The sequence below is a fragment of the Kogia breviceps genome, chromosome 1 (assembly GCF_026419965.1).
Source record: "Kogia breviceps isolate mKogBre1 chromosome 1, mKogBre1 haplotype 1, whole genome shotgun sequence".
NCBI classification, from domain to species: Eukaryota; Metazoa; Chordata; class Mammalia; order Artiodactyla; family Physeteridae; genus Kogia; species Kogia breviceps.
The window spans coordinates 117,443,860-117,456,346 of record NC_081310.1 but is presented as its reverse complement, the minus strand read 5'-3'; the positions used below and the strand labels follow the sequence as shown (position 1 = coordinate 117,456,346).

Sequence of the window (12,487 nt, the reverse complement as noted above, 5' to 3'; positions counted from 1 at the left end):
ATGAACCCGCGTCCCCTGCATCGGCAGGCGGACTCTCAACCACTGCGCCACCAGGGAAGCCCTCACCTTACATTCTTAACTGTAGCCTCCATTAGGGCTTCTATGAACAAATTTTGGTTGTAGAATACTAGGTAGGGGAAGCAATCCCCATCCAGACATAACACCCATTCCTATAAAACACTCAGGTAAAGAAGATACAACTTAAAGCCTGTTTAAACATTCCAACTTTCATAATCCTATCAACCCTTATATTTTTATGTTCTCAGCTGTATCAGGTTTCACTAGTGGGTTTTGGTACCACAGTGCAAGATGATCTCCTATCAGGAAATCCTGGGAACTTCTCTACCTTCTGACCATTTTATCCACTCTACTGCAAAAGGTTTTGGGGTCCCCCCTTCGTGGGTTGAGCCAAGGGACCCTGGCCCTTTTGTCAATGTTTTTTTTTCTATTTTTTGGCTGTGCCGCAAGGCATGTGGGATCCTAGTTCCCCAACCAGGGATCAAACCCGCACCCCTTGCAGTGGAAACACGGCGTCCCAACCAATGGACGGCCAGGAAAATGTCCCTTTTTGTCAATTTTTATCTCATTTAATCTGCCTAACCAATGACCCAAGCATTTGCCGGTCAAGTTTCTCACTGCAATCTCTTCGGATTTTTAGATTTCTTCAAACTAAAAAGAGCAGACTTCTTTGGAGACCTTTAATGTTGGGGGATCAGAAGGGGGTCTTTCCAGCCTGCCCAACCTTGGGTAGTGCAGTATTAAAAGTTTTGTTTTAACCCCACTAATGTCTGTTTTATTCATCCCATTTCTTAAAACCATCTAAAACCTTCCATTCTGCTGGGTTGAATTCCGTGATTCTTCCCTATTTCCTTTGTTTTGCTCCTAACAATATTTGCTTTATTCACCTTATTTCTTAATAACTGTTTAAAAATGTCCATCTTGCTAAGATCAGTTCCCTGACTCTCTCCTTTGCCTTTCCTCATTCTCTTGTTAACTAACCTAATGTTTTTATTAGCATCTTTATAAGATCCAGAGGGGAAGTTGAGGCAGCCAATACATAAGGCTTCCCCAACTGTCCCCTGGTTTTGCAGCAGTAAGGTTATATGGGGTGCCCATGTAAGAGTTTCCCCTTAATCACAGCATTTACCATGGACTGGGTAACAGGCACATTCAGCAAGTGAATATCCCAATCATCATCAAGATAATCCCACATGGCTTATACACAAAACATATCATCTGCTTCCACTTGGCATTTATTGGAGGCAGCGGACAGTCCTCTTTCTCAGAGATAAACAGACCTTACAGTGGCTTCTGACCAATCCATTAGGCTGGCTGTTCCCTCAGGAATAAACTACTTTGTGTCTGGATCACATATGGCCATCAGTGATTGTTCCATAGTGACCTGCAGATCCTCCATCAACCCAAACATGCTTTTCCCCACTGTAGCATCTAAAACCAGATACTGCTCCTAAATTAATGACTCTCACAATCCATTTTTATTTTTTTTTAAAGTCTTTATTGAATTTGTTACGATATTGCTTCTGGTTTATGTTTTGGGGGTTTTTTTGTGGCTGAGAGGCATGTGGGACCCTAGCTCCCTGACCAGGGATCGAACCCACATCCCCTGCATTGGAAGGCGAGGTCTTAACCACTGGACTGCCAGGGAAGTCCCTCACAGTCCATTTTAATAAAGGTTCTTCAGGAAGCTGATGTTACTGATCCACAAAATGAAACAACTCCTTCACACTGTACTCCCTGATTTCAGTAGTTTCTTGGTTTTGCCCTCCCCCCCACACTGACTACATTCTTGGTGGCCAGAGGTCTTAGAGGTACTTTCTGTTGTCCTTGCTTAATTTTTCCCTTGGTGGACAGCTTTGAGGCTAGTGACCAAAGCTCAGACTTAGTGAAATCTGAGCTTGGTCCAGCATCAAGGTCTGACCCAGCACTCTCTTTTAATTTTGCTTTTACATATTACTTATTATATTATTACATTATTTCAATTTTAGCTATTATAATTAGGTTACCACAATAACCAAGGGATTAAACAGTTCATCTTTTTTCCATTTCCTTATGCATCCAGTGAACCAACATGCTAGGAATTGGACCCATCTCTAAATTGCATTGGTAACTTTTACCTTTAGTAACTTCAGAGCAGCACAGCTGCTGCTCCATACCATGGGTGACCATGTGGTCACCCAGGAATCAAAGGTTCTGGATCCCTGCCTTTTTATCCTCTTTCTTCCCAAACCACATTTCCATTCACCAGATCCACTCTAGCAAATCTCACTCCTGTGATACCAAATGTCTAGGAAAAACTCTGTTAAAAAAAAAAAAATTCAATGACACGTGTTAAAACCTGGTAAGAAAGACTTTATTCAAGGTGGTGCAAGTTATCTCTAAGGGTATAGGGACCACCATGATGAAATTTTGCAGTGGGGGAAAGAAATTGGGCTCAACTCCAAATACTGCATGGGCAAGTGTGAATTTATAGTCATGGAGCAGGGTGGACAAAATCAGCGGATGGAAAACTGGAAACAAGGATAAGGGGGGTTCTGGCTAAATAGACCTAAGTGGATTCCTGCTGAAGACAAGCCATGGTGATCATACATCACCTGGAGGATGGTGGAACATGAGAAACCGGATCAGATATCAAGGGTGATCAGGTATCAAGGGTTTCTTGCTAAACTGACTTAGCAGGATTCTTGCTAAAACTGCATTTTACAAGGAAGTATACAGATGAGCCTGGATGAAGGTAGCTCAGGAGTCAATTAAAATTTAGTCAAAGAATCTTTGCCAGGCCCCTTTCTTGTTCAAGGAAAGAGATATTCTTCTTTCCTCTGAACAATATGTCTATTTTCTCATTCAGTAGCCTTTTGCTCATTAAGGACCAGGTGAACCTTCTGTAGGTGGGACTTGGTATTATAGGATATTTGCTCAATGGTACCAGCAGTCAGGTATTTAATGAGGGGAGTTTCTATGAAAATAAAAGAAAAGCCATAATTAATAGTTAGAGATCCAGTTTCTCAGTCCAGAGGGTAGCCAGTTGGGATTCTTAGATTTGAACTTGAAGCATCTTTAAATGGTAGAATGAGGAGGGCAGTGGCCACCTGAAGAAGTTTCCTGGTTTGCAGTTTGAATGTCTCTGGTGACACATGGCATTAAATGTTCTGGTGAACTCTGTAAGTGGTCCACACAGCAGGAGGCACAAAGGCTGCCCATATACAATGTGTTGTGGTCTTTTTTTTTTTTGTCTTTTTTTTTTTTTTAAAGTTTATATCAAGTCATCCACCTTCAGCTTGCAGGACTTCAGGAAAAGGGCAATTTTAGTTCTCAGTGATGCCATGTCAGGAGGGTGGGAAAAAAAAAAACTGGAAACATTAGTTTGGAGAGTTACAGTCAGATACCGGAGGAAACCAGAATTGAGAATGTGGTAAGGACTGGCCAGTGTGCAAGATGGAAGCCACATGGGTGCACTATAGTTTTACACTGAAACAAAAAAAATTTCTCTCTATAGTTAACCTTTTATTTCTTATTTACATAATTCTGGTCTCATTAGATTTGTCCTTATTATTCATGTAAGTGCAGCAAGAATAGTGACTGACCATATAGGCAGGCTCTTTTTGAGTTGGTTTTGCTGAAACTTATAAGGAGTCTCAGATTAGGCTTTTAAAAGCCTCTCGAGGCTAGGAAGCCAGCTCAGGAACTAGCCACCAGACTTCATCTCCCATTCCTAAAGATTCAGGTGAATATCTCTCTTCTTGATGTCCCCAAGATATCCTAAGGTTCCTGGGCCTGCCAGGAAGTGACTTTCCTTACTCACCTATGACACTGAGAACACTGTAAGCCAGATAGCAGGCCAGTTTTTCCAAGAGCACTGGTTCCATGAAGGCAACCTGAGTCCCTTAAACCAGATTCTATGCACAGTTCACTCTTAAATATAACATTTCAGTCAAAGCCATGGTAATATAACCTATATTTCCAATTGTATCCTCTTACAAGAGCACATTCTTATTGAACTTAAACTACCACATTGTCATGAAAATAAGAATACTGGCTAAAAGTTTCTGAATTCTGGAGGAATCAGGTAGGGAGAAAAAAGTAATTGTTTCATCTTTGTTCACAAAGGTATTATCTACCAGATTACTGTTGTAAGCTATAGATAACATAAGAGAAAAGAAAAAGGTTATTTATTTGTTTGTTTTTAATTTATTTATTTATTTTTGGCTGCGTTGGCTCTCCATTGATGCGTGGGGGCTTTCTCCAGTTGCAGCAAGTGGGGGCTACTCTTCATTGTGGTGCGCAGGCTTAGTGGTTTCTCTTCTTGCAGAGCATGGGCTGTAGGTGCACGGGCTTCAGTAGTTGTGGCACATGGGCTCTAGAGCACAGGCTCCGTAGTTGTGGCACATGGGCTTAGCTGCTCCGCGGCATGTGGGATCTTCCCGGACCAGGGCTCGAACCCGTGTCCCCTGCATTGGCAGGCGGATTCTTAACCACTGTGCCACCAGGCAAGTCTGAAAAAGGTTATTTAAATCTGAAGAACAAAACATTAAAGAACCAGTAATGTTTCAAACAAAGAGTGATAAAAAAAATTATAACCATCCTCATCAGTTTATTCAGTCCAATGTAATTAATTCTTGTTCTACTTGATCTTGGGTTAACAGTTTCATAAATCCATCAGCTTCTTCATTACTTCTGGAAATTCTCTCAATCTCATGGCATGGCTTTACTGATGGCATCATAGAGCATTCTTGCCTGTGGCTGACTGTTTATGCTTTCAGAAAAGAATGAGCGTAAAACAACAACTTGTCCGTGAATGAAAAAAGACTTAAAATGGCATGGTTAAAGTTCTGATGAGAGTTCATTTGATAAGTAAAATTAGTTATTTCTGTGGCATATAATATTTTATAATAACCAGACAACAAGGCTATTTCAAATCTCTATGAACTTCATACTTTTCTGGAATACCTATTATTAGTAACATGTATCTGTATGTGTATAACCTAAGAATATTTGTCCTCATTTATTTGACTATGCTTCTCATGTAATTTAAAATACCAAATAAACATAATTAGTTTAACATATCCTTTTACAACCTGAGAGACATATCCTTTGAGATTTCCCAGGGGCCTCTGGAAAGTCTGGAAGTTAGTTCGAGACTCCATTCTAAATGGAGTCAAAAAGACTCCATTTAGAATTTGATTTTGAGAAGTTGTCAAAAATACCGAAAAGTTTAAACACTTGACTAAATAAGATCACAGGTCACTGTGAAACAATACTTAGTTATCCATTTAAACAAAGTGACAAAAGATTTCGAAGGCAAATACAGAAAGTCACATAGTTGTTTAAAAAAAAAAAAAAACTTAGCTCTTCTAATATTGAGAAAACTCAATGTTTTAGAGTAATCAAAGACCTGATAAAGACAACATGAAACACAGGAAATTATTTTGATAAGACACAAAATCTTTGTTTCCTAGGCAGACTACTTAAAAGGTAAACCTTTTTACAGTTTCTTAATAAGAACAGACCAACAATCCAGTAAAACTTTGGGATTCTAGTTTTGCATCACTACACTCTTGTGTTTATTTTTTGGCCGCACTGCACAGCTTGCAGGATCTTAGCTCCCTGACCAGGGACTGAACCCACCAGGGATTGAGCCCAGGCCGAGGCAGTGAAAATGCCAAGTCCTAACCACTGGACCGCCAGGGAATTCCAGTACACTTTTGATATTAAAGGTTACTTTTTTTGTAACTTATAAATAAATCCATTCAATCTTAGCTACTTAACCAAACAAAAAATTCCTGTTCTGAAAATCTTCTACAACATTTTTCTAATATCTATTCAGTTTTTGTACTGTATTTTTCCTCTTTCTCATTCTGGAACTGATTCTACCTTAGAATAAAAATCTTTTTTTCCCTTAACTAAAACACATCCTTCATACCTTGCATACAAAGTTATTTCTCTTCATTCTTACAGTTTCTAGTAGTTTCATTTACATATATTGATTATGATTTTTAACCATTAATAACCTTTAACAGAGAAAACTAGGAAGTAGGCAATTGTTGTCTGTCATGTATCAGTTTTCTCTAGTAGACTAGTATATTTCTGAATATACAATTTTGCAATTTCTAGAGGCATATGATTCCTCTTAGTGCAATTTTTCAGTGTAGCAAAAGAATGTTTACTAATAGATCCAAATATCTTGTTTCTTTATAACATGTAAAAACAAGATGCCAAAAGTATATAAACTTAAATTTAGGTTCAATAATGAATGTTTCAGTAGTTTATCTTACTTACAAATGAGCTTGATTTTTATTTTAGGCAGACACAACACCAAACAAGGTCAGCCATCATCTGAAGTTATTGCCCTATTAACTATTTTTTATAACACATTCATGTTAGGCAAACATCACAAAAGCAAAAACCTAAAAAGTTACATACATGGTATTTCCCCCTTTTTTCTTTATTTTACTGCCATGCTTGACATACAGGAAGCAATTCATTTTTTTGTACATTCTATTCTTAGTTTAGATTTAACGTCTGCACTATATTTAATGCTGACAACTCTGAAGACATGCCTGCTCTTATTTTACCACCAATTTTCAAATTAGCTTTAAGAAAAATTATCCCAGATTATATAAACTTAAAACACAGAGCTTCTCTGTTTCTGAGAGTTTCCGGAATACTTAATTTATGTAATTGCTCATTTATCTCTAAGCTAATTTGAACAGGATTGGATTTTATAAATTAATTTGGTAATACCACCTAGAAATAGAAAAACAGCACACCTCTACAACATATATACAGACATACATAAACATACAGACAGATGCTAATAGAGATCTTAAGTTTTCACTGGAAAATTATAGTCATGAGTTACTTAGTAAAACATAGTAATACAAACTCACTGGTTTATATAAAATAATAATCTCTTGTCTTTTCTCTACTCTATGTTTTTATGTGAATTGTGTTTATGGCAAATGGGACAAGTTTAGGTTACCTGTTTATCAATTTTGTACAGACCACCTTCCCTTGCCCTGATATGTAATCTTACGGAGGCTATGGACCAAATTTTAGGTGTTGACCAAGGAGACACCTAGAGGCATCTAGAAGCTGTCTGCAGGTCTCCAAAGCCCATCCAACTGCTGAAAACATCCAGTCTATTTCCAATTAGCCTTTTTCCTTTTCAGCTTCAAGTAGTTGTTTTGGGGGGCCCCTAAGTTTCTTAACAGCCTCTAGTGGAAGGCAGGGGGTCCAAAGATCAAGTGACTATAAAGACTGAGGTGGAAAAAGGTCTGGCAGGGGATGGAGGATGAAGGGGCTTTGAGAAGGACATACCATAGTATTCAAGGGAATAGGAGGAAAGACTGAAGGTGGTGAGAAGGCAAAGGAGGAGCAGAAGCAATGAGAAGGGAGAGTCTTAGCAGAGCCAGTGTGGAGAGATCACAAGTTTCCAAAAGAAGCCAGTGAAGTTCCATATTATCCTTAACAAAAGCATGCCAACAAGAATGGAGGTAGACAGAGAATACTCAGCAGGGGTTCAACAAGGGGGTGTGAGCCATCTGATAAGTCCTCATGGGAAAAGCAGGACCCAAGAGAGGGAACAAAGAGGCCTCACAGAGAGCCAGGAAGAAAGACTTCCAGCATAAGGAATCAGGGAATAATAAAAAAAAAAGAGCCAGGAAGAAGAGATTTCCAGCCCAAAGAGTCAGGGAATAAACAATCCCCACTCAGGAAGAAAAGAGCCAGGAAGGAGAGATTTCCAACCCAGTAAGTACCTTTCAGACAAAGAAGCCTAGGACTTTAACTGAGCTTTCTTACAAACAGAGAAATCTGGGACTCTAACCCAGCCTGTGTTTATCTGGGACGCTATCCCAACTTCTGGAGTATACAGTTGACCTTTGAACAACACTGAGGTTAGGAGCACCGACCCTCTGCAAAGTTAAAAATCCACATATAACTTGTAATTGCCTTCCATACGTGCAGTTCCTTTGTATCCAAGGTTCTGCATCCATGGCTTCAACCAACCATGGACCGTGTAGTACTGGAATATTTACTATTGAAAAAAATCTGCATATAAGTGGACCTACACAGTTCAAACCCATGTTGTTCAAGGTCAACTGTACTCAGACTCTTAACAATCAAAATCTGTCCTTACCAGCTTCCACGGACGTTTGTCCGGAGCAATGGTTCAGGAGTCGGACTCAACAATGGATCCCCGATCAATCAGTCAGGAGTGAAGATAAAGGCTTCAAAGGTACGCACTTAGGGTCCTGGGTGAGAGGTCCGGGGGTCCAATGATGAATCTGATCCTATCCCGAGTTGTGGCACCATAACTGTTAAAAGGAAAAAAAATACTCAGTGATACTTGTTAAAGCATGGTAAGGAAGACTTTGGGGTTTGGGGCTTTCTTGATACATAAAGAAACCACTAAACTGAAACTTTAAAGTGGGGGAAAGAGATTGGGCTTAACTCTGAATGCTCCATGAACAACAGAAAGCTTATAGCTAAGGAGCAGAGTGGGGTCAGTGAATGGAAAATTACTGAGAGAAAACATCTGTAAGGGGGTTTTTAACTAAACAGACCCAACAGGATTCTTGCTGAAGACAGGCCAGGGTACTCAGATATCACCTGCGGGATGGTGTAGGAGGAGGAATCTAATCAGACATTGAGGGTGGGGGATTCCTACTAAACTAACTTAGCAGGGATACTGCTAAAACTGCATTTTACAAGGGTGTGCACAGATGGCCCAAGATAAGGTTCAGGAGCCTGACTAAAGTTTGCTCAAGCAAAAAATTTTTGTCACTGGTTTCTTCCTTTACTCACACACACAGTACTTCTGACACTATTTGTGTGCTTTTTCCCCACACCAACCAATTCTCCAACACCAGCTAGATGTCCTGCAATTCAATTCAATTCTGACACTAACTGGAGTTAGTGCAGACCTCACTGGTTAAGCTGTCAGTCCCATAAGATGGCCTCCCACTTCAGAAACCAATCACAAGTAGTAGCTCCCATGTTACCCAGAACTTCTGTCCAACTTGGCTACAAACTGGAGGTTGCCACAAGCCCCCTCCCTGGACTCAAGCACTGTTAGAATACCTCACAGAACTCAGGAAAACACTTACTTATGTTTACTGGTTAACTATATAACAAAAGACATGATAAAGAACACAGATGAACAGCCAGATGAAGAGATACATAGGGCGAGATCCAGAAGGGTCTGGTGCAGGACCTTCTGTCTCCATGGAGTTGGGATGCACCACCCTCACAGCATACCTCCTGGTAGGTGTGTTCACCAACTCAGAAGCTCTCTGAACTCCATACTTTGAAAATTTTTATGGAGGCTTCACCACATAGGCATGATCAATTACTACCTCAATCTCTAGCCTCTCTCCTCTTCTGTAGGATGGGGGGGTGGGGCTTAAAGTTCCAAGCTTCTAAGCACAGCTTGGTCTTTCTGGTGACCCACCCCAATCCTGAAGCTATCCAGGAGCCCACCAAGAGTCACCTCGTTAGGTCAAAAGATACTCCTATCGGAGATTCCAAGAGATGTAGGAGCTCTGCGCCAGGAATTAGGGTCAAAGACCAAATATAAAAAGGAAAGGTGCTCCTAGTTCTCCTATCACTTTCGAAATTATTGATACAAGGGTTTCAGGGGCTCTGTGCCAGTAACTGGGGGCAGATACAAATTTTAAAACCCAGGGCTAAGGAATTTTGTCTACCATCTTTTTGATGATTGCTGCAACTCTGAGCATTTGAGTTTGAATCACTAATACATTTAAAGCATTGCATGTGTTTTAAAAATTCAAAATTACATAAAGAAAACCACATGTCCCTGTTTTATAGCTGAAGGCAACTGATGAAAAATATTACATTTCTCAGTTTAAAACAGCACAACCTCATCTTTTAATATTCTAAGAGTTCTTCTGCTAATGTAAGACTTCCATCCAATTACATTTCTACAAGAGAACTGCTCTCCACGGCATTTCAATTCAACTGAAAATGTCAATTTCATTATAGGACATTTAAAATTTTTGAATGTCATTTGGCTTTAGGCAATTTGTCTTGATTAAAAAAAATCAAACCTAGACACAAAATAAATGTATCTTACATAAAACTATCTCTAATTATTGTTTATCTACCAATGGAGGATCTTAAAAAGTAGGCCACATCTATTTCAATTACAGCTAAATGAAGTTGTGTTGTTTTTAAACCTGCACCAGATTTAGTCTGTCATAATCAGATTCAGTTTGTCATAATCAGGTAGTTGTTCCAAGAATTTCTTAGAAAAAGGTAGTTACTGCATTATTAAGACATTATGCTAGGTTTAATTCAGACTATGCTGCAACTGATATGAATTTCTAAGTGTTATTTGCTTCAACAGAACCAGAATTATCTACAGGTGTCACTACCATAAAACAACAGGAAACTCACCTTTTTACACTGCAAATCTATGCTACTACATTTGGTTATTTAAGTTACCGTAATTTTCTCAAGGAATTTATGAGGTAGCTTCCTTTCCTATCTAACATAAGCTATTTGCAAATGTATACACACTTTAACCTCTGCAGAGAGAGACCTTCTATTTGTATTCCATTTCCAATGGAAATCCAAACATCCCCTCATATTTTAATCACACCTCGAGCTTTTTTTTTTTTTTTTGGTGACAGGTCTCTTTTAGAGATGACTGTTAGAAGTCTGTCAATTAATAAATACATTGCTCAGTTAGCGGCAGAGAAATAACCGTATGTTAGTGGTTAACAAGCCTCATAATTGCAGCATTTAATACCTACTGTTGCTCCTAATGCCACCAGGCTGACTCAGACTAATGAGCTCTCCAGGTGCCACTGTCTAACACAGGCCTGTCAAGATGAGCACTCTGCAGTGGAGTCTCCGGAAGAATTCATCCAACCATTCTACTTGCTTCTCATACACAAACAAAGAGGACTGATTCTTAAGTTCTTTGCCACAAGGAAATGCACTGAAAACAAAACACTTAATTTTGTAACAGATACGCCTTCCCTTCTTTACAAGGGGAATCCTAAATTAGATCAAATGCTATTTGTAAAGATATTTGTTCAAGGTGGCACTGGATGTAGTTAACACATAAAGTTTTAACCCAGTTAAGCTGTCAAAAATACAGCACAAAATTAGCCAAAACGTGAACTACAGCCAAAAAGCAGTTCATAAGTCTTTATGATCGTGGTTATAAAATCACGTGCTTGGGGAACATTCAAGCTGATGCACAGGATGATGCAGCCCAGAGTGAGCGAGGAGCCCCAACCATTCAAGAGCCAATGCCAGAGCCCAGGACCAGTGAGCCCTTAACGGTATCGCCGCCCCAACTCCTCCCAGCCCAGGAATCAGAGACTCCCTGCTCCCAAGAATTTTAACCCTTGTCTTCGTACAAGTCTCCAGAACCTGAACACCAGGTTTTCAGGCTCCAACAACCACCACCACCCCCACAAAAAAAGTTCACAACATCGCAATGGCATTTCCCTTCAGAACTTAAGGCTCCTGGCCGCGCCCTCCGACCAGGCCCATCTCCCTCCTGTCCCTCGAGGAAGGGGAGCACCCCCTTTCCTTTGGTCCCCCGCCCGGCAACTCTACTCACAGGCTGACGGCGTCGAGGGGCAGCGAGCTCGACAGCGCCCTCCAGCTGGGCGCTGGCAGTTTCCTGCGACTGCAATCCAACAGAGGGATGCGGCAGGAGCAGGGCGCGGGGCAGAGGCCTGCCCGAGCGGCCGGCAGCAGGAGGAGGACTGCCTGGGCGAGGAAGAGCAGCCGGGAAATCAGTCCGGACCCACACTCCAGCAGCGGCTCCTCCCGGACGCCCTGGGGCGCCGGCGCCATTTTTCCCCACCCCCTGACCCGGACCCAGCCCAGAAGAGCCGCCAGCTAGAAAAGGCAGCTCGATGGAGACGTTTGGCTGCTGTTCGACCACCTAGAGAAACTGCTGTCGCCTGTACCCTCTAAAGGTAGGCAAGGGGCGGATACAGGGCAGCAGCGGGGGCGGTGGCCGAGGACACAGGGCTGAGTCCCTACGGACAACGCTCCTCCGCCCCGCCCCACGACGCAACGTCTTCACGCACAGAAGCCAACCAATCGGTGCCACAGGACGAGGTCGCGTCGGGGGCGGGACCCCACGAGGGGCGGGGCTGGAGACAGCGAGCTCCTTAAGGAGGCCTTTCAGGTGCTCAGCTCTTTGGGTAGCCCAGTGGACCTCCGTCGTCGTTTCTCTGTTGGAGGGTGCAGTGGCTTCTTAGGAGGGAGTGAGAGCTGAAGCGCTGAAGTCCTAAGTCCTGATTTGAGATGTATCTACTATAGTAGTAGAAAAGGATCTTTTATCTTCTCCCGGCACCAACAAAGGGGAATGGCAGGAGGGGTGCCTTCCGAGTCGCAAACACTAAGGGGGCGCGGGAGCTTTCATGTAGCCCACGGCCTCCAGAGCCGAGCTGGGTCCTCCTCCGCCCCTCCTGGTCTGCGG

General features: G+C 41.6%; 1 protein-coding gene across 7 annotated transcripts in view; it reads right to left on the bottom strand.

Annotated features, from left to right (window-relative positions):
- Positions 1-12,071, bottom strand: part of LRIG2 (leucine rich repeats and immunoglobulin like domains 2) — an 82,731-nt gene extending 70,660 nt beyond the window's left edge. For 5 of the 7 annotated variants that reach the window (XM_067042321.1, XM_067042307.1, XM_067042326.1 and 2 more), the window contains exon 1: positions 11,615-12,071. In XM_067042321.1, coding sequence (XP_066898422.1) covers positions 11,615-11,853 — 239 coding nt within the window. In that variant the 5' untranslated portion in view covers positions 11,854-12,071. Of the gene's footprint in view, positions 1-8,155; positions 8,240-11,614 lie in introns of those variants that run through there. The other 2 variants (XM_067042317.1, XM_067042340.1) reach the window with 2 other exon arrangements.
- Positions 12,072-12,487: the final 416 nt, after the last annotated feature.